Raw genomic sequence first — 20,344 nt, forward strand, 5'->3', positions numbered from 1 at the left:
TAACTCTTGACTTTTTTTTTTTCTAAAGCAGCACTGAGATCCAGTCATAAACAGACATTTCTGATGTGTCACTGCTCAGACAAATGTTGTGTAATCCTTCAGTAAATTCAGTCTCAGGGCTGTGGTATTGTTGAAATCTGGACTGAAAAGGATTCAAGATATTGTTTTGCACCCAGAAAGCAAAAAAGCTGAAAAACAACCTTTTCAGTGATCTTTGAGGATGCAACTTTTATATGGACCTGTATGTGTTAATTACACAGTCAACCAAATTAGATTACTTTAAAAGAGGCTCTATAACTGCAGCTTTCAAGGCTGCTGGAAAAAAAATGAACAAAATGAACACATTCTATCAGATGTCATAGACATAGTGTGTATCTTATGTTCCAGCGACTTTGTTAAGTCTGGGTCTGTCTTTGTCCTTCACTGCTGCAGTTGTTGTTTCTCCTCAATATATCCATGTTGCTGTTATCTTTGTTGTTGTTGGATAAGGGCTGAGAAAGAATGCATCAAGCACAAAAGTGACATTTGTATTACAGGGGGCACTATGATCTGCTTGATGGAAATTTCCACTCAAGAAATAGTTTTCTTCATTCAAGTTCACTATGTACTAAACCATTGTCATGACATTTCAGCAAAGCAGACCTCCCAATGGAGCCGGCAAGTAATCCAGAGAAGAATGATGACAACAATCACAATGATGCTCCAGCAAAGTGTAATAAAAGAGGCCAGTGGGCCAACAAGAGGGAGTTCATTTTGGCAATAATTGGAGAAATTATTGGTCTGGGCAATGTTTGGAGATTTCCGTATCTGTGCTTCAAAAATGGAGGAGGTGAGACAGTGACTGAAAGTCTTCCTGTATTGTACTTCAAACTAGAGCCTGACCGATAAATGATTTTTAAGGCCAATACTGATACAAATATTTAGTGATTTAAAAATCCAGTATTCTGATATATCGGCCAATATATATATTAACAAAAAAAAAAGAAAAGAAAAGAACGTGTAACAAAATGTTAACAGCTTTCTGTAACATTAGATATTTATAGTCATTTATGAGTCCTCACTGAAATATGATAATGCAGTTTAAAAATAAACTTGTTTGTTTTATTGTCACAGCAGAATAGAGGAACATCATAGGGCAGCGGTCCTCAATAGGCGGCCCCCGGACCACATCCGACCCGTCGGCCCCCTATTTGTGGCCGCCGAACTGTTATTCCTTCACTGTGTTTGGTTGGGTCAGCATGTCTATACCGATACACAGACAGCTGGGTTACTCACTGCTGCGAGCACAATTTTTAAGTTTCACTCTCATTTTTGGTGCAGTTCACATATTGTCATTTTGCCGGCTGTACGAGCCTAGATTGCACGAAAATGGCGTTTTCCAAGTTCAGTACTAAAGCAAAAGTGGACAGTGAAAATCGGCAATTCAAAGGAGAATGGACTGAAAAAATTGCATTCATTCTCCCTCCAAGCAGCACAAGACCTCAATATGCACAAGTGTGCTCAATATGCCAGGAGACTATAGCTGTGATGAAGATTTCCAGTTTGAAACGGCATCATGAGACGAAGCGTAGGAATTTCAAAGAGACATTTCCTCAAAATTCAGAGGTAACAACAACAAAAATAAATGCACTGAAATCGTCATATCAAGCTGCAAGCGGGATTCTTGTCACATCTATGACACAGCAAAAAAAAAAAAGCAACATAGTGCTCACTTAGAGTGGTGTGGATTTTCGGTAAGCACAAGAAGCCATTATGAATGCCCATACCAATAGTTTCGAAAATGACTAATGTTGGCTGGTAAATCGGTCGGGCTCTACTTCAAACCTCAGATGAGAACGGACTGGAAGGATTGTGTTTAATTACAACATTGTGTGTTTTCTTGCTTTGCAAAATCATTTCCTGTAGGAGTTTTCTTGATCCCCTATGTTTTGATCCTGCTCACCTGTGGAATCCCCCTCTTCTTTCTGGAGGTATCAGTGGGACAGTTAACTGGTCAGGGTGGGATCACGTGTTGGAAGAGAATATGTCCTTTATTTCAAGGTATTGATAATTTACATACACATTCAGCACAGTGCAAGAAGTATTTCAAATCTGTCTTACATTACTTGTACGTACCTAATGTTGAAATTGATCATATTCTCATAAATAGGTTTGGGCTACAATATGCTGATATCACTTTACATGGTGATGTATTATATTGTCATTCTGGCCTGGACCTTCCTCTACCTCTTCTCCTCCTTCCACACTGTGCTGCCCTGGGCCAGCTGCAACAACACCTGGAACACAGGTACATACCTGCATTACATTGGTGCCATAGAATTATATACAGTTGGTATAGAAATACTGTGGATGGCAACACGTGTTTTTCCCCAATACTTTTTTTTACAAGGCAAACTCAATATGGTTTCAAATCCTAAAAATATTCTAGCTGCTCTAACTTGTTTCTTTTCATTCCTCCTCTGCAAGAGAACTGCATCCATAACCGTCAGAATGATTCATTTTATGGCCAAATAAATGAAAATGCAACATCTTCAGCAAAAGAGTTCTGGCAGTAAGTATTCACATAACTCGTTTTTTTTTTCATAGTTTTAAAAAAATAGATGATGATGCAGTTTTCTTTCTGCACACAGGAGGAGAGTCCTGGGATTGTCTGGAGGAATTGGGGAGATGGGAAGTATCCGCTGGGACCTGGCTGGATGTCTTCTGCTCAGCTGGATCATTTGTTACTTCTGTGTCTGGAAAGGAGTCAAGTCATCAGGAAAGGTGAATATATACATTTATTCTGCTCATCAAAATTCAGACTGCATAAGATGTTTTTTTGACGTGCAAAATCCTAAACCTAAACCATGATGTCAAAGTTGAACACTATGGAATGCAGTACAGACTGGTGTTTCTCTCTCAGGTTGTCTACTTCACCGCCACCTTTCCTTACGTGATGTTGATCGTATTGCTGATCCGTGGTCTGACACTGCCAGGAGCTGCCGATGGAATACGATTTTACCTGTCCCCTGATTTGACCCGTCTGACTGATCCTCAGGTGAAGTGTATGTGTGAGTCATGAAAAGTGGATGTGATCCTGTACAGAACTCTGCTTGGCTGACACCGCATACTTACAGATTTAGATTTTAGGAGAAGGCAGTCAATATTGTGCATTGTCTCTGTGCTGTCAAACCAACATAACACAAAAGGGCAAAAAACACAATAAAATAACATCCATCCTTTGTATCTGGTGACATGTTGATTGTGATAAACTCAGGAGCTGTAGTTTTTTTTGACTCAGTCTCACATCCACTGTCCTGCTGGCCAAATGAATTAGAGACACTGGCATTACATGAATATGTAAAACATTTTCTAGATTAACCTAGCAAACTTCAGCAAATGCTGATGATGCAAAAGCATAGATGTATTGCAGGACTAGATATCGGATGGAAAGATTGCACCAATTTGGTCCAATGAGAGGTTCTTTTTTGGCTCATATGCCAAAATATTTTCAAGTTTACAGGTTTACTTCCTTGTTCTGCCACCCAGTGAATATGCACAGTAGTGTTTCTGGACTGGCCCTTAAACATTACATTGTGACCACATTGACATGGACAAAACAGCCAACAATGCACAAGGGCCAATCCCAATCAGACTGGTAGGATTTAGAGGACTGAACATTACAAGTCCTGCAATACCAGTTGTGGCCACTGTGCCAAAATCCACTCCCAGCCAAGAAAGGTCTCTGTGTGTGGTATGTGAAGCATTTCTTCTGTTTGTGAGAAAGGTTTTAAGACCTGAAAAACTCTCATTCAGAGCTGCTGAATCAAGTAAAAATCAGATGGTCACATATACTGACATGAAAAGTATAATTATTTAAAGACATATAACAGTTGAAACTCCTTTAACTGTTTTTAGGTCTGGATGGACGCTGGGAGCCAAATATTGTTCTCTCTAATCGTCTGCCAAGGCTCCTTGCCAGCTTTGGGAAGCTACAACAAACACAACAACAACTGTTACAAGTGAGGTTTCTATGCAGTTTGCTGTGATTCTGTTGCTCATTTACATCATGCAGGATCTATTACATAATAATCTTTGTAATTCCAGAGACACTTTTGCCTTGTGCATACTCAACAGTGTAACCAGCATTGTTGCTGGATTTGCAGTCTTCTCTGTCCTTGGCTTCATGTCGTATGAGTTAGGTATCGACATCTCAATGGTGGCTGAATCAGGTATGGGATGGTCTGTTGGCAAATATTGTGTTGCTTCATTGTACCCCTATTATAAACAGTAAGTAATCACCCAAAATATTTTTTTTTACCTTGCCAGAACCAAGATTTTGCTTTTGGTCCACAGATGGAATATGGGTCTTCACATGGCTAGTTATAATAGGCAATCTGTCACTGTGAGGACCCATATACCATCGGAGGACCAAAAGCAACTTTTTGGTTTGGGAAAGGTTTAATTAGTTTATTAATGGTTAATGGTTAAATGCAGTTTGTCTATTTTTATATGTGTAAACAAAACATGTTGGTTTATTATTTACTGTTTCATTTATTGTATATGAATATTATTATATTTCTAAATGTTGGTTATAGCAGCTTTAATAACAGTTAATGGTTAATATATAAGAGTGCTCAAACCTATCTTGTTGGACCCTTTGCAGGTCCAGGTCTGGCATTCATTGCCTACCCTCGTGCAGTGGCCATGATGCCTTTACCTCAACTCTGGGCTGCATTCTTCTTCATGATGATAATCTTCCTTGGAATGGACAGTGAGGTAAAGTGACATTATCATTGACTTTTAAAGTACACATCAGATGCGTACTTGGGGTTGGGGACCGCTGATTTAGTGGCCTTTGTTTTAAATTGAGGCTGTTTCTTAAGCAGTTAAAAGCTCTTTGTAGTATGTTTATTAGCGTTCCCTTATAGTAAAAGCCTTATAATACATATGAAGGTGTAAAATATGTGAACATTGGACATTTTATCTTTTACCCACAGTTTGTGTGTCTGGAAAGTTTGGTGACGTCCATATCAGACCTGTATCCATCCTTCTTTCTCACTGGTCATCGACGTAAACTTCTTCTGCTCTGCATCTGCGTTGTGTCCTTTTGTATTGGCCTGATTATGGTAACTGAGGTAAGAGCATTGCTGTAAAAAGTATCCAAAAGCCATACATACAGTAAATACAAGTGCAGATATGTTAAAATTTCTCTTCAGTAAAAGTGAAAGTCACACATACCAATAGTTCTTGAGTGAAAGTCTTAAAGTACCTGTTATTTAATGTACGTAACCATCGAAAGTAATTTCCTGTCAAATCTATTTAAGTATGAAAAGTACAGGTAAAAGTACATATTTTGTTTTGTGGGTTGACCGATTCCCCACCAGGACAAGCTTGAAAATCTTAGATTCAGAACTTCTCTAATGGTAGGAATCAGTGTTATTTTAATCAGATTTCAGATAAAATAATTTCATTGTAATATATACATTAAAATATGCTATTTTGTCTCTGATGCAGCATGTGATCTGCATAGTAACTAAAGTTATGAAATAAATGTAGTGAGTCAAAAGTAAAGTATTTGCCTCCAAAAAATAGTGGAGTGGAAGTATGAAGTAACAGGAAATGGAAATACTTGAGAAAGTACATAAGTAAAATACTTAAGTGAGTAAATTTACTTAGTTACATTCCGCCACTGAGTATGAGTTTATTTGCTTCAATTGTGAACTTAAAACTGCTTGTAAATACTGTACCTGTCTTTCTCTGTGACAAATCAGGTCAATCTGAGGTTTGCTTCTGAACAAAACATGTTTTTTTATATTGCCGTTGTCTTTCTGCATATTTCCTCTCTGTCATGTGCTGTAGGGAGGACTTTATGTATTTCTGCTGTTTGACTACTACGCCTGCAGTGGAATGCCTATTATGCTTTTTGGCATTTTGGAGTCCATTTGTGTGGGATGGATATTTGGTGAGCAACAAAATAATTTTACTCAAGGGAGTAAATTGTATATTTGTGCTTTGTTGAACATCAAAGCAGCAAAAAGCCTCTAAACGATGCCATGATAAATAACTGAGACTTCCCAAAGAGTTGCCAGTGTTTCAGAGTTTTGAATTAATATTTGATTATGTGACTTAGTCTTTTTCTCCACGGCATTGATAATTCCTGTAGTGTAATATTGTGTTCTGTCTGTAAGGTGCTGATCATTATTACAAGAAAATAAAAGAAATGATTGGCTACTACCCCTCGCCTTATATGAAATATTGCTGGAAGTTCTTCACACCATTGGCCTGTGCAGTAAGTAAATCTATGTTGAAGCTCAGGAGACAAAGTCAAGACTGAACAGGAAGACTAAATTCATCTGTGCTGACTGAAGTGTATACTATTCATTGATGTTTCCTGTATGTCTCTTCTTCTTCAACAGGGAACACTTCTTTCCTCTCTGATCAAGTTCACCCCTCTGAAATACAACAACACCTACCAGTACCCCTGGTGGGGCCACGCCATTGGAATATTTTTTGTTCTCTCTTCAGTACTCCCGGCTCCTCTGATGCTTCTCTATTGTATGGCAGTAACCGCAGGAACAATGACACAGGTACATTTTTGTACTGATGGCACAGCATACCACGGTCATCACTTAGACTCACCGCTAAAGATGATAATAACAGGTAAATCTTATCTGTTCCCTAAATCAAATCTGAAAAATTAAGCGTCTGCACTACACAGTATAAGTGACTGTTTCAGATTATGATGCAGGCATGAGTAACTTGGTATGCTGGTAATGCAGCTTTCCAACAAGCATGAGCAATCATCTCGCTTTTCAAACAATCCCACAACTCCACATACTGTCTTCCATACCTCTTTGCTAGTAGCAGCGTGCATTCTGCTTGCCCTGTTGCACTTTCAGTCTCTCTGAATTTGCCACTGTGTGTCGCATTGCGAGTGACACAAAAGACACTTCGAAATGCAAAGTAAGCAGCTACAGACACATCTGTAAAGAAAAAAATGGTTTGAATTGAATTTCAGTCAAGCTCCAAATGTGGACTGGATCTCATTTGCAAAAATCACGTCATATGTTTTTCGTGCTTTCTAGAGTTCCTAAAATCAATCTGGATAAAATGTTGCCAAAAATAGATTTGTACTGGCAGTCACAATATAGCCCAAAGCACCCCTTAACAACAAAGTGGTCTTGTTGCACGCACGCCAACCACTCAACTCCAACCCACCTGCCTGATCTAAGTTCCCTCTAGAGCGGTTTTTTTTTGGCTCCTAAATTTCTGTATTCTTCACAGAGGGAAAATTTCATTTTTTCACACTCTTTTCTAGTACCATGAGGTCTGTTACAGCACAAGTGATCAAAGTCTAATTCAGTAACTTTGGTCTCTCTACAGAGACTGAAAGCTTTATGCACTCCAGCAGCCAACTTGTGTGATACACCACCAAAGAAGACTCTTGACCCTGAAACACCTCCATCAGATTCAGAGCTGTGTGCTTTATCCGAAACACCTAAAAACTGACACTTCTGAAGGTGAGTCACGTAATAGAGACATCAGTGATATGATGCTTGATGTTGTGGTTCGTGTAGGGGACTGAGTAATTTGGCATTTCTGTTTCAGGAGTTAAATGGTCTTCTCTGTCCTTCAGTGTTCTGTGTGCATGTGTGTGTGTGTGTGTGTGTGTGTGTGTGTGTGTGAGAGAGAGAGAGAGAGAGAGAGAGAGAGTGACATTTTGACAACTATATTGGGATGTAACATAACCAGCATCATGTGATATGATAAAGAATGATCAAATTACATAGATACTAAGTATGCCAATGTATGTATGTATGTATGCCAATACTAATGTATGCCAATGTAAATACTTGCAGCATTGTCTAACTGATGTTTGAGCATGGAGCTAGTGAAGGGAAGCCAGAATATATGTAATGCTAGGCTGAAAATAAAATCATTACTACCATCTATGTTTAAAAGGTCTGACAGTCAAAGTAATCTTGTTTGACTCTAGTTGGAGTCGACGTTTTTGTGCCTCTACACCTAACTTCAGTATGCACTCTCTATGAGATTTATGCACTCAGGCTCGGTATGTAACTCCAACCAAATAAAGGCCAAATTGTTAAGTAAGTTCTCAATATTATGCACACTGAAACAGAAAGGCCATCAAAAGGGTTAGGCCAATAATAATTGCTATTTGTCTTCATTCTCACAGAAACTGATTGTTTTGTGCCCCTAGGCAAAGACCTCACCAATGCAGTGCTCACCTGTATTCAGAAAATTGTCACAACATTGTCCGAAATTATGTAACTTTGTTTCTGCATTGTGTATGCCATTCATGTGAATGCCTCTCGACATGCACCACTAATCCAAACACTGTTGTGGACTGAGTACCCCCCATTACAACAACACTCCCCGATGGCAGTGGCCCCCCAGCAGGACAGTGTGCCCTGACACACAATTACGGGCCCAAGGTGTCGACCGGGCTGATCGGTGCATATCAGAAGACTCACCAGTGATTTATGCGTGAGTGTGGTTTTAAATCAGTTGTCTAATTGTGAAAAAAATTTTTGTGACAAAAATGGGATGTGTACATAAAATATAAACAGCAAGCATTCAGCCTTTAACATCAAATGCTCAATTGACAACACCTGTGGGGATTGACTCACTTTTGGAGACAGCCTCAAGTTGCTTTTTGAGGGGCCGCAGTCTTTCTCACTCTTAACAGCCGTGGAGGTTGCCGCTTGTCACACCCAACTGTGATGTTGAGACTTACAGGGGCAATGTTTATTTTCACATTTGCAGAAGTGAATGTAATGTGGTGGGTGGTAAATTAATTCAACATATTTAAAGGTGATTGCTTTTGCAGTATTTTGATTTCTGTTCTCATGCAAATCACTGCAGTCTGGGGAAATAAAGCATTTTTAAACATCTTATGGAGCTGTCAGTCTTTGTAAACAAATTAAATACATCTATGTGTTGTCTAAATGTGGTCAAATGTGCATACAACATATGTATGTATGTATGTATGTATGTATGTACAGTATCTCTGCTAGTCAATATGTTCATATTGACTGTAGGTGCAGACATGTTTATGCATTAATTTACTGTATGTTTTTTTGATTTCACAGATTAAGGTAATTTAACTGGGACCAGGAAAGGTAACAGGATCAATAAAAGTGTATATACATACATACATTGATACATACATACAATATATTTGTGTATATACCAACCTCATATCTGCCTCATATTTCAAATAGATAAATTGTTCTCCCCTAAAATCTGTATCTCATTGCCAAAAAAACAAACAAACAAGAACAACCAATAAATATGTTTGGATGCCATTAAATTGCAGCATTGACTGAAATGGTCTAAACAGAAAATGCATAAATTTTTTTAAAAAATATGACTTTCGCGGTTTCTGCAAGGAGTAAAGTGCTGGAGCATTTAACGTTATGAATGGTGGGTCATTGTAAATGTCAGTGTGGCAACATCGGTGTAGGAATAGAGAATTTGTGGGTGGTTAGGGGTGAGTGCCTCTTTATATTTGGCTTGAGCCCCTGTGCATATATGAAGGGTGAATATAATAATATTAATAATAATTTTGAAAATCCTGCTCCCTCTGGTTGCTTATTAAAGAAGTAAAGTATTGTAAATGCAATACTCAGCTGCAAATCAATAAGTAATCAGAGCCTGCATGTACTGTAGGTACCATATAATGTCATGTAACAAAGGGAGTGATGTGTCAATAACTCTCCCCTTTCTTTTTCTGAAGCCTTGTCTTTCTGTAATAAATCAGTAAATGATTAATGAAACGTAGCGCAAACTCATGCTGGACACGGAAGTCATGAGCCCCAGCTGACAGCCAGCTGATCAGATCAGTGTCAGTCACTGAGCAACCATTCTTCCGAAATAGGCGATCCATTTAAACCCAAGCCGTCATTCTCTGATCTCTCCTTCAACACTGCTGCATGCACATTGCTGCTGCCGGCAAGCTTGCCACCACCACCCCAGCCTTCACCTGCTTAGTCTGAGTCAAACAATGGCTTCATTTATCTAGTTGCTTCCACCCTACTCCTGGGGGGTATGCATCACGCTCCCCGGACTGACTAGGCATGCTGCTTGTCAAATCTGGCGAGTTGTTGGAGCGGAGCCTTCAGCGCCAAGCCGAACTGTACATCATTTGTCGCAATAAATGATTTAATCAATGACGAGAGTGTTCCTGAATGAACTTGAATTGTTTGCTGGTTTAACAAAGACCAAGTCAACTGCTAGTTTCTACATTCTTTCAGCCTGCTAGCGAACAGGTCGACTGCTGTTGTTTAAGGTTCATCACCCCTCGTGGGCCATGGGCCCGGGGCTTGAGCAATTGCCTGCCTTGCCTGTTGGCACGCGGCCCACCTGCTGAGAACAGGTTAAGGAATGAATGGAAAAACACTGAGAGGAGGGAACAAACACACGGGAGCTACTGAAAATCAAGATGAGATACACAAGGGCTCGATTTCAAAATAATACAGGAGATAAGACACCAAAATCCAGGATCATGACAATTGTGGCGTAACTTAAGAAGACCTGAAAGTATATTAGTTAGGGCACCAGATATAACTACATCAATTATCATTTCAAATCTATCACCGATACCTCAGGGTTTTACACTCTCACTAAGGTCACGCACGACAAAATGTTAAAGGAATAGGTTTAAATCAAAATCATATAATGTCCACTCCAAAATTTCAATAATTTCAGGACAAAATAAATTCCTTCGACAAATCAGAACAGTCCAGTCAATTTCAGAATTCATCCTGGGTCACATGAAAACGGGTCATAACCAGCACAAAACAATTAATTCAGTTTAAAGATTCAGTTTTAAATGTCCTTCTTTTGTTTTAAACCATTTGTAAATGTCCAGAAATGTAGGGGGAATGTGTGTGTGTGTGTGTGTGTGTGTGTGTGTGTGTGTGTGTGTGTGTGTGTGTGTGTGTGTGTGTGTGTGTGTGTGTGTGTGTGTGTGTTCAGTCCAGGTGGGGTTACTTGGATAGGAGGGGGAAAGAGAGTCCAGACTGGGAGAAGCTATATGCAAGTCTGTAATCACTGTAACCATACACATGGCACACATGACAGCTTAAGTGAAACCAAATACACTAGTTAAGATTAAATAAAAGTAATCTTATGGCTATTTCTTTTTTCTTGTCTTTACTTGCATATGTTTGAAATTGTAGCAATCCAAATAAACAGTAAGTAATCAATTTAAATTACTACTTTAATACTCTCATTTTACATACACTTGGATTACATTACTGACTGCATTTTTTAAAGAGGCTATCAGTAACTGTCTCATAATACATGTTTAAAGCGAGCCTGCCCCGCCCTGGTTGGCTTTCCTTTGGCTCAAAAGCCTTCCCCCTGACTGTATCGAGTCTGTATGATCCCCTCTGTGAGTTCTTGTGCGTCTAGCATCCCAGGATATTCCCAGTGTTAATTCCCATTGTCATTTTGGATTATATTACATATTTTAATGTCCCTGGACCTTACCCGGTGTTGTTTGACTTTTGGACTGCCTGCATCTGGATTTTACATTTACCTGCCTCCTCACAATTCCTGTAAGACTTTCGTACTTGGATTTCGCTTTCTTTTCTTTCTTTTCTAAGAAGTTTTTTAAAGAAGTTTAAAAAGATGTGTTTCAACTGCCCATATATAACTAGTATAATTCAATTTAATTCAGCTAACAAATGACTGTATATGTCACCTATAAGACCATATATTATCACTACATGCATATGTCCTCTGGATATATGAAAATAGGTGTATAACATATTGGGCAGCATGTTGGCACAGGGGTGAGTGCTGATCCCACACAGCAAGTATGAACTGGGTTCAAGACTTGGCAAGGCCTTTCTCTTTGCACGTTCTTCCCATATCTGCACTGGTTCTATCCCGTACTCCGGCTTCCTCCCACAGTCCAAAGACACACAGAAGGTTAGGTTAATTGGTTACTCTCAAATTGTCGATAGGTGTGAATGTGAACATGAATGGTTGTTTGTCTCTATATGATTTTTTTCCTCTTTCACCAGAAGTGGTTGATGGAGCAAGCAGAAAATCAGGAGAAGTATTTGATGAAAGATGACACCAGTCGAAACAGTGCTCCATCAAAGTACGATAAAAGAGGCCAGTGGGCCAACAAGAGCGAGTTCATTTTGTCAATAGTCGGAGGAATTATTGGTCTGGGAAATGTTTGGAGATTTCCCTATCTGTGCTTCAAAAATGGAGGAGGTAAGAGCTTGATTAACCATCTCAACTACAAGAATAATAAATGTAAAGAAAAAAATTCAGGAACACACACATGACATGTTACATGTTGGCATAGTCAACATCAATAGGACCCTGTTAACACCTGCTGTTAACAAGTGTCTTGGGTGATCTGATCATGGTGGAGTGAGTGAATAAGTTCACATGTGGCAATAGAGTGTATCTCCACATGCATGTTGAGTGACCACTTATGAGCTGGTACTCAATACTCTTTTGCTTTTTTAAATGTTACATATTTTTTTATTTATATATATTTTTAAGTACAGTACAAATGACAAATGTGAACATACATATTTCCACACAATTCTTCCCTTTAGGAGTTTTCTTGTTTCCTTATGCTTTGATGCTGTTCACCTGTGGAATCCCACTCTTCTTTCTGGAGGTATCAGTGGGACAGTTGACTCGTCAGGGTGGAATCACATGTTGGAGGAAAATATGTCCTTTATTTGAAGGTACTCCTGCCATAAATGTTAGAATACATAACATTTGTGCTGATCATTATTTTGTGAATGATAACATGTTTGTGCTCCAGGCTTAGGCTATGGCACTCAACTGCTTGTGTTATACACTGTCACGTATTACATCGTCATCCTGGCCTGGGCCTTCCTCTTCCTATTCTCCTCCTTTCACACTGTACTCCCCTGGACCAGCTGTAACAACACCTGGAACACAGGTACATATGTACAATATACTCTGTGACATTAGATCTGGGAAACGGCCGGTATTGTTTTCACCTTGTAAGTATGTGTGTGTGTCTGTGTGGTCCTGGAGACACCTATTGGAGCATAGTCTACCACAGCGGCACCTTTAAGTGTTGTACCAGGTGTTTATACTGTCTGTCTGTCTGTCTGTGGACAGATTTAGTTACAGTGATGTACAACCATGACGAATACAGTCATGAAACAGTACGTGTGTAATTAAAAGTAAGCCCAGTTCTGAGATGAATCTGGTCCGAGCAAGCACACTGAAAATAGGAGGGTGCAAAGCATGGACGTATCAGGCATTTTAAATATGGGTGGGACAATTCAACAAAGTTCTGGGGGTTTTCCCCTTGACAATTTCTAACAGATGCCATTTCCTGTATTTTGGTTCCTTTTAATTTGTTGATTGACACTTTTATCTGGATGGAAGCATGAGAAAAATCATGGCTGCACTTTTTTCCTCGACATATGTTTGAAGATATTAAAAAGCCAGAAAAGGTACAGAAATGTATTTGATGTTTTTGGCAAAAAAATATGATGCTAACCTAAAATCCAACGCATAGAACCAAAAAGTCTAATTCAACATCTAAATGAATGTGACACAATTACTCACAACAATGACAGGGGTTGGCACTTTTGTTGTTCTTGGATGGATTTGATAAGCACTAACGGAGTGCTGAGTGAGTGAATAAAACAGTGAACGGTGCTCAGTGTTTTCTACATGGTAAAAGTGTGTTTGTGTGTGTGCATGTGTGCGATTGTTGGCTAGTAGAATGATTCTAACACCCATGGTAGGAATTAGGTATTACCACACCTTCCTCTGTCTCTAGATCAGGTTCATCATGATAGTATTGCCCAATCATGTAAGATGTGGTCATGGAACTTTACAGGTGTGTAGTTGAGATCAAAATATTCTGAAGAAGGGTGCGGTACAGCCCAAAGCTGATGAGTAGTTGATATGTGAACATGTTGGATATATCGAGGGTGGTCTGACACCATCCCCACAAACAGCCTCCTCTTCTTCTTACATGTGTTTAATTAATTACAGTGCCCACAAATTCACAAACAAACATATGAACACCTGGCACAGTAGTCTAAACCACTTCTCTGTGCGCGGGAGCTGCACACATTTCTTGTATTGCAAACTTGTATTCTAAACTGTTGTTCCTATTTTTCCCACAAGCAGCGGACTGTGTGGATTACCAGCTGAATCATTCATCGAATGGAGACATTTCTCAAAATACAACTTCTTCAGTCGTAGAGTTCTGGCAGTATGTTTTTCATCTACCCGATAGTGATTTTAAGGCAATAATTTCACAGAATTACAAAGGTATATGTTCCTCTACATACACTGTGTTGTGTTCAGGAGGAGAATCCTAGGTTTGTCTGGAGGAATTGAAGAGATGGGAAGTATCCGCTGGGACCTGGCTGGATGTCTGCTGCTAAGCTGGGTTATATGTTACTTCTGCGTCTGGAAAGGAGTCAAGTCATCAGGAAAGGTGAGCTTCATGACGATAATATGAGAAAATACTGCTGGGCTGAAATAATTTATGTCTATTTTATCTATATCAATGCTCTTCTTTAAGGTCGTGTACTTCACAGCCACATTCCCTTATGTGATGATATTTGCTTTGCTGATCCGTGGCGTGACACTTCCAGGGGCCATAGATGGTATTCGATTTTACCTCTCTCCTGATCCGACGCGCCTGGCTGATCCACAGGTGAGGGTTCAATGCTGGTGGTTAGAGTCTAGATTTTTATTCCACATGTTAACACACCCAGTACCCTAAACTCATGGTTTATACATTACCACTGGGTCTTGATGCAAAAGTCACTATGAAAATGAATGCGTTTTTCTTCCTGGGGTAGGACATACAGTAACATGGCGAGCCATTTGTACACTATTGCCCACTGCTCCACTGCTTTTCTTTCTCTCCTGATAGAGCATGAACAACATGAGCATGTACCAAGAAAACCAAGAAATTAATAAGGGAACTCTTTGTCATTAAGGAGATTCAGCTAATTGCTTACTTGTTCAGACAACAAAACTTACATGACAGGAGGTGTGTTTGCAGCCGTTACTCATTTGTTGAGTTAAATGCTGAGCTTCATTCCTGTTTACAAAGGAATACAAATGTTGAACAAAGATTCGGAGGATAGAATCCTCCGAATATTTGAATTCTTGTGGATTACCTCAGGGGTCATTACTTCGTCCCCAGCTTTTCTCAATTTACATGTTACCATTAAGACACATAGTCCGCAGATACAATATCAGTTTCCAGTTTTACGTAGATGACACGTGCCTTTATTTGTTTTTTCACCTGTAAGAGTAATTACTATTTCTCAGGGTTTGCCTTACTGAGGTCCAGATCTGGTTGCTGAATGATTTCCTTCAAGATTCAAGATTCAAAGTGTTTATTGTCATATGCACAGTGAAGAAACATGTTCTCAATTATGCAATGAAGTTATTCCTTCGCTGTCCACGGAATGCCAACAGTGTAATAAAGAAATATATACGTCCTAAATATACAATATAAAAAGTAAAGCACTTTCAGAGCACTTTTACACATGGCAGCTCTCCTGTGGACTCTCCGGTGGTAAATGCTCTGCAGAGAGGGCAGTGGAGTTCTGGTGATCTGTTGATCAGTCTTTACCACTCTCTGCAGGCGACAGTGATACAGCCAGCCAAGATGCTCTCAACAATGCAGCTGTAGAAGTGGCTGAGGATCTCAGGCGACATGCCAAACTTCCTCAGCCTCCTCAGAAAATACAACCGCTGTTGGGCCCTCTGTACAGTCAAATCTAAGGTCATTGTCATCGGCGCAGCAACAACACACAATCACATCTCACGCCTATTTGGTTAGTTCCCCACCAGTATCGCATCTAGCTGCCAGACCCCTTCGTTTTGGATAGAAACTGCGGGAGGAGGTTAGACAAAATCTTATGAATCTCTTTAATTTAAAACACCACCAACAAAAAACCCCCCCACAATATTTTCGCTTTCGCTTGAATTATGTATTTCTAATAAGCATCCCCATTGTTTTTGTTATATGTTATCTACTTTATAGTTGGCTAATGTTACTTTTATATGAATGCTTTTCATATAAATTGGAACATTTTTGTATTGCAATTTGAAATACTTTATAGCTGTGCTTTGAAAAGTGCTCGACAAATTAAGATTTTTCCTCTAATATCTTTTTTTTTTTTTTTTTTGGCCTTTTCTGGCTTTATTGACAGGATAGCTAAAGAGTGTGACAGGAAACAGGGTAAGAGAGGGGGAGTGACACGCAGCAAAGGGACCCGGGAGTCGAGCCCGGGTTCGCTGCAGAGCCTTGGCGCCTGGGTCGCGCGCACTACCAACCGAGCTGAGCGGCGCCCCTGATATCTTTAACGCTTAAATAATAGAACTACGCAATAACAACAAAAGACAAATACATACCAAATATCACTTAATTTCATTGAAAGGTGTGGATGGATGCTGGGAGCCAGATCATGTTCTCTTATGCTGTCTGCATAGGCTGTTTGCCAGCTTTGGGAAGCTACAACAAATACAACAACGACTGCTACAAGTAAGGACAATAAATGTTTGTTGCAACTGCAGAACCTTGTTTGTTTTTACCTCAGTATACAAATCTCAATCTTATTTCAATTACAGGGATGCATTTGCCCTGTGCCTGCTAAACAGCGTGACCAGCTTTGTCTCTGGCTTTGCAGTCTTCTCTGTCCTCGGCTTCATGTCTTATGAGCTGGGTGTCGACATTGAAACAGTGGCTGAATCGGGTATGACGCTGCAAGTAATACCAGCATGACCTGATTGATTTCCTGCCATTTGTAAACTAACTGTGAACTCCAAACCCCCCAAAATATTTAAATATGAATAATCAGTATAAATGTCTGTGAAATTAGCCTCACAGTACATTGCAGTTTGTACCACCTTGTATCTACCTTGCACCACTTTCAGGTCCTGGCCTGGCTTTCATTGCCTATCCTCGGGCAGTCGCCATGATGCCTCTTCCCCAACTCTGGGCTGCCTGCTTCTTTATTATGATAATCTTCCTTGGATTGGACAGTGAGGTGAGCTGCTGCCATTAAATTATGGTAACGACTTGTAAATAGGTTAATAGGACTCAGGCTTTTGGCTTGTGTTGTGGTAAAAATCTGTCACTTGTCTAGTGCAGATAAGAGTTGGTCAAAACTCACCTCGTCCTTTATAATATCAGAGACCAATACACACAGTTATAGCAGTCACAGAGCGTTTCAGACAGGCAGGGAATACAAGAGACAGTATGAGAAGACTGGTGCGTTTTTGCGCATTAAAGCATGTAAATCTATTCTAGTAGTAGCAGCCCAAAATAAAATAATGAACCTAAAAAGAGAATGACATGTCCCCAATTGGCAGCTAAATGTGTGGAGCTGTGTATTAATTCCCACTGCACAGCTCATTTGAATCAGTGTCAGTGGGGAGCTTTAACCCATGTTCACCATAAGACACACATTTCTTTTTTGACCCACAGTTTGTGTGTCTTGAAGGCCTGGTCACATGCATATCTGACATGTATCCATCCTTCTTCTTCACTGGTCATCGACGCAAACTTCTTCTGCTGGTCATCTGTAGTGTATCCTTCGTCAGTGGTCTCTTTATGGTCACTGAGGTGAGTGCTGATTTTCCCGCATAGGTACCATTGAACAGGTTACATCTGGCTTATCTAAAAGCACGCTCTCCTCTCTCTGTCTGTCGGTAACCTTCTCACTCCCTTTTTGACTCATCGACTGCAGGGAGGACTCTATGTGTTTCAGCTGTTTGACTACTACGCCTGCAGTGGGATCCCATTGATTTCTTTTGCCATTTTGGAGTATGTTTGTGTAGGATGGGTCTACGGTGAGCTGCGTTCTCTGTCTCATCCTGTCAGTTAGCACTAAGCAGGCATTTCACCATGTAGTGCCACCCAAACATTTACAATGACATGCTTTGAATGTCCATCTCCAAGGTGCTGATCGTTTCTACAATAATATTACGGACATGATTGGCTACCGCCCACTACCTTATATGAAATATTGTTGGAAGTACGTTTCTCCAATTGCAACTACAGTAAGTAAATAAAGTGATTTTTTTTTTGCTCCTCTAAGTTACAGTGGTGTAAACAACACTGTAAAAAATGTACAATGTGTGCACATGCATATAAATAGAAGAACACACCTGACTTTATTTCCATCAAGCTCCATTCACAAGGCTTCAGTTTTATTTAACAGTTGTGTATCTTATTTCACAGGGCATTTTGCTCTCCTTTCTGGTTAAATTCAGCCCTCTGAGATATAACAACGCCTACGAGTACCCCAGGTGGGGACATGCCCTCGGGCTGTTGCTTGCGTTCTCTTCAGTAATCATGGCACCGCTGTGGTTTTTCTACAGTCTGGCTGTAACTCCAGGAACACTAAGACAGGTATACTCTGACAATTACATTTGGATATTTTACTCTTTTTTGGTGGACTGATGGTGACTCTTGCCTGTCCTCTCCTCACAGAGACTGAAAGCGATGACGACTCCAGCAGACGATCTGCTCAGAGCACCACTGGGGAGAACTCTCAGTTCTGTAACCTGTCCTCCACACAAAGATCATGAACTGTGTGCTCTGAACAGACGCGCAGCACAAAATTCTGGACCCTGTATCTAGACATTCTCTATAGGCCCTCACCTAAAGCTACGATTTCACCCATGTACATTCAGTGTAGTACCCACTGAATCCGAGGTCACTGTACCTAAACACGAAATCTGTTTTTCATTTCCACTGCCAACAAAATTGGTGTTAACTCTAGAGCATGTGATGCATTTATTAACTGACAGTGATCTTTGCTGTTAATTACTGTTTTTCCCCTGCTCACATTCAAAGTCTATTTTCTGCCGCTTGCCCCGTCTTGCTCAACCACACGCTCGCTATGCAGAGCTCGCAGGTTTTTCTTTCTTGTTCCAGCAAGGTAGCGAACAAGGATGCTGGCAGCAAGACAAAAATCAGCTGTCAAAAATCTGAACTGATCTTCAATGCTTGGCAAAAACAAGGCTTTAGTATCTCCTCCTCCTCGTGTTTGGCGTCCTCCTTGTATGTTGCCAGTAAGAAGGTTGAGCTGTATTCTTTTGTTTTGGCCGTTTCATATCTGAGAGCTCGTCTTTGCCATGTGCAGTTTTGGTGTTGTGATTTTACTACCTGCGTGTGCCATCCATTAGCCTTTGGGTTCATGGTAAAGACATGTTTTGGGAGGTGTGTCTTTAGGGTTACTTACTTTCATTTACGCTGTTCTCTCCTAGCACTTTGTATGTGCAGAAACATTGTGCCTCTGTGCCTGTTACTTTGTTTTTCTGTAACACTTTGCACAATAGTTGTTAAGTGCCTTAATCAGTAGGTAGTGTTTATTTACACTAATATCTCAGAGTTAGATTACTATAACCGGAAGATCTAAACTATATTAATCCACAGGTGTCTCAGGTGTTTCGGGGATGATAATAATGGGATGAATGCAGATACATTTGGTGTGTGTTGTTGTTTCAGTTATTGCTTTTATTAGTCTTAAGGTTTGCATACAGTTTTAAAAGGAGTCGAGAATAGTTCAATAAAACTCTGAGTGCAGCTTTATTCGTTAGTCATTATCTGCAACAGGTATGGACTCTACAAACCCAAAAACAAGTTCTCTGCTGAGTTCACTTCATTTCATTTCTTAAACATTTCGTCTTCCCGTGTGAAACTCAGATTTTACCATAGAAACAAAGATCTTAATCAACTGACTCATGCCCAAGGGGGTGTACCTTATATGACTGATATGGGCAAGCTGCCAAGAGAGATCACGCTAGTTCTGTTTTTGAAAAAAACATAAAACAAAAAACAAAAGTTCTATTTGATTTTAAGCTGTATATGCAAAGCCTTCAGTGGGCTAGGAGCAAGCTACTTTGCTTACTCCCTCATTCATAGTTTGCCTTCCAGACCAAAGAAATCTGTGTTTTATTTCATCTTTAGCAAAGGAATGAATGAAGCAAGTAAGTTAAGTATTAACTTCATGTTCAGTTTGGGTGAAGAAGAAGCAGTTTTGTCGAGCTGATCACTGAGATAAAAATAACTCGCCCCTGTTATAACTCACATAACTGGTGTCATGTTTTTCTTAAAGAAATTGAGGTATTGATAAGTTTTTACAACAGGGTAAACACCAACAAACAGTTCATTAATGAGTCTGGTAATCATTTACCAGTGCTTTTCATGTTAACGAAGGTATTCATTTTATATTATTTACTATCTTAAAAATATTGTTAGTATTAGTTAATAAGACCATATACCAAATATTTTTTAGTTTATTTTTGTTAACAAAATACATTTGTTAACAGCTAC

At 39.8% G+C, this 20,344-nt stretch overlaps 2 protein-coding genes across 4 annotated transcripts; both read left to right on the plus strand.

The window, feature by feature from the left end:
* Positions 1-636: 636 nt before the first annotated feature.
* Positions 637-8,318, plus strand: LOC119011036 (sodium- and chloride-dependent GABA transporter 2-like). 2 transcript variants are annotated; one of them, XM_037083773.1, is made up of 15 exons: positions 637-829; positions 1,906-2,040; positions 2,150-2,287; positions 2,467-2,551; positions 2,631-2,763; positions 2,903-3,037; positions 3,898-4,001; positions 4,087-4,211; positions 4,646-4,758; positions 4,980-5,117; positions 5,842-5,944; positions 6,171-6,271; positions 6,399-6,569; positions 7,366-7,502; positions 8,204-8,318. In XM_037083773.1, exons 1-14 carry the CDS (start codon positions 649-651, stop codon positions 7,489-7,491), a joined length of 1,788 nt encoding a protein of 595 aa, XP_036939668.1. In that variant the 5' UTR covers positions 637-648; the 3' UTR covers positions 7,492-7,502; positions 8,204-8,318. The 2 variants fall into 2 exon arrangements, with proteins under 2 accessions (XP_036939668.1, XP_036939669.1); XM_037083774.1 differs by lacking the exon at positions 8,204-8,318 and adding an exon at positions 7,591-7,618.
* On the plus strand, positions 7,624-19,600 carry LOC119011033 (sodium- and chloride-dependent GABA transporter 2-like). 2 transcript variants are annotated; one of them, XM_037083770.1, is made up of 15 exons: positions 7,624-8,490; positions 12,039-12,237; positions 12,591-12,725; positions 12,806-12,946; positions 14,158-14,245; positions 14,341-14,473; positions 14,561-14,695; positions 16,440-16,543; positions 16,630-16,754; positions 16,936-17,048; positions 17,489-17,626; positions 17,751-17,853; positions 17,963-18,063; positions 18,245-18,415; positions 18,497-19,600. In XM_037083770.1, the coding sequence occupies exons 2-15, from the start codon at positions 12,048-12,050 to the stop codon at positions 18,644-18,646; spliced, it is 1,827 nt and encodes a 608-aa protein (XP_036939665.1). In that variant the 5' UTR covers positions 7,624-8,490; positions 12,039-12,047; the 3' UTR covers positions 18,647-19,600. The 2 variants fall into 2 exon arrangements, with proteins under 2 accessions (XP_036939665.1, XP_036939666.1); XM_037083771.1 differs by lacking the exon at positions 7,624-8,490 and adding an exon at positions 11,415-11,567.
* The last annotated feature ends 744 nt before the right edge of the window (positions 19,601-20,344 follow it).

This window comes from Acanthopagrus latus, chromosome 21 (genome assembly GCF_904848185.1).
Source record: "Acanthopagrus latus isolate v.2019 chromosome 21, fAcaLat1.1, whole genome shotgun sequence".
Taxonomy (NCBI): domain Eukaryota; kingdom Metazoa; phylum Chordata; class Actinopteri; order Spariformes; family Sparidae; genus Acanthopagrus; species Acanthopagrus latus.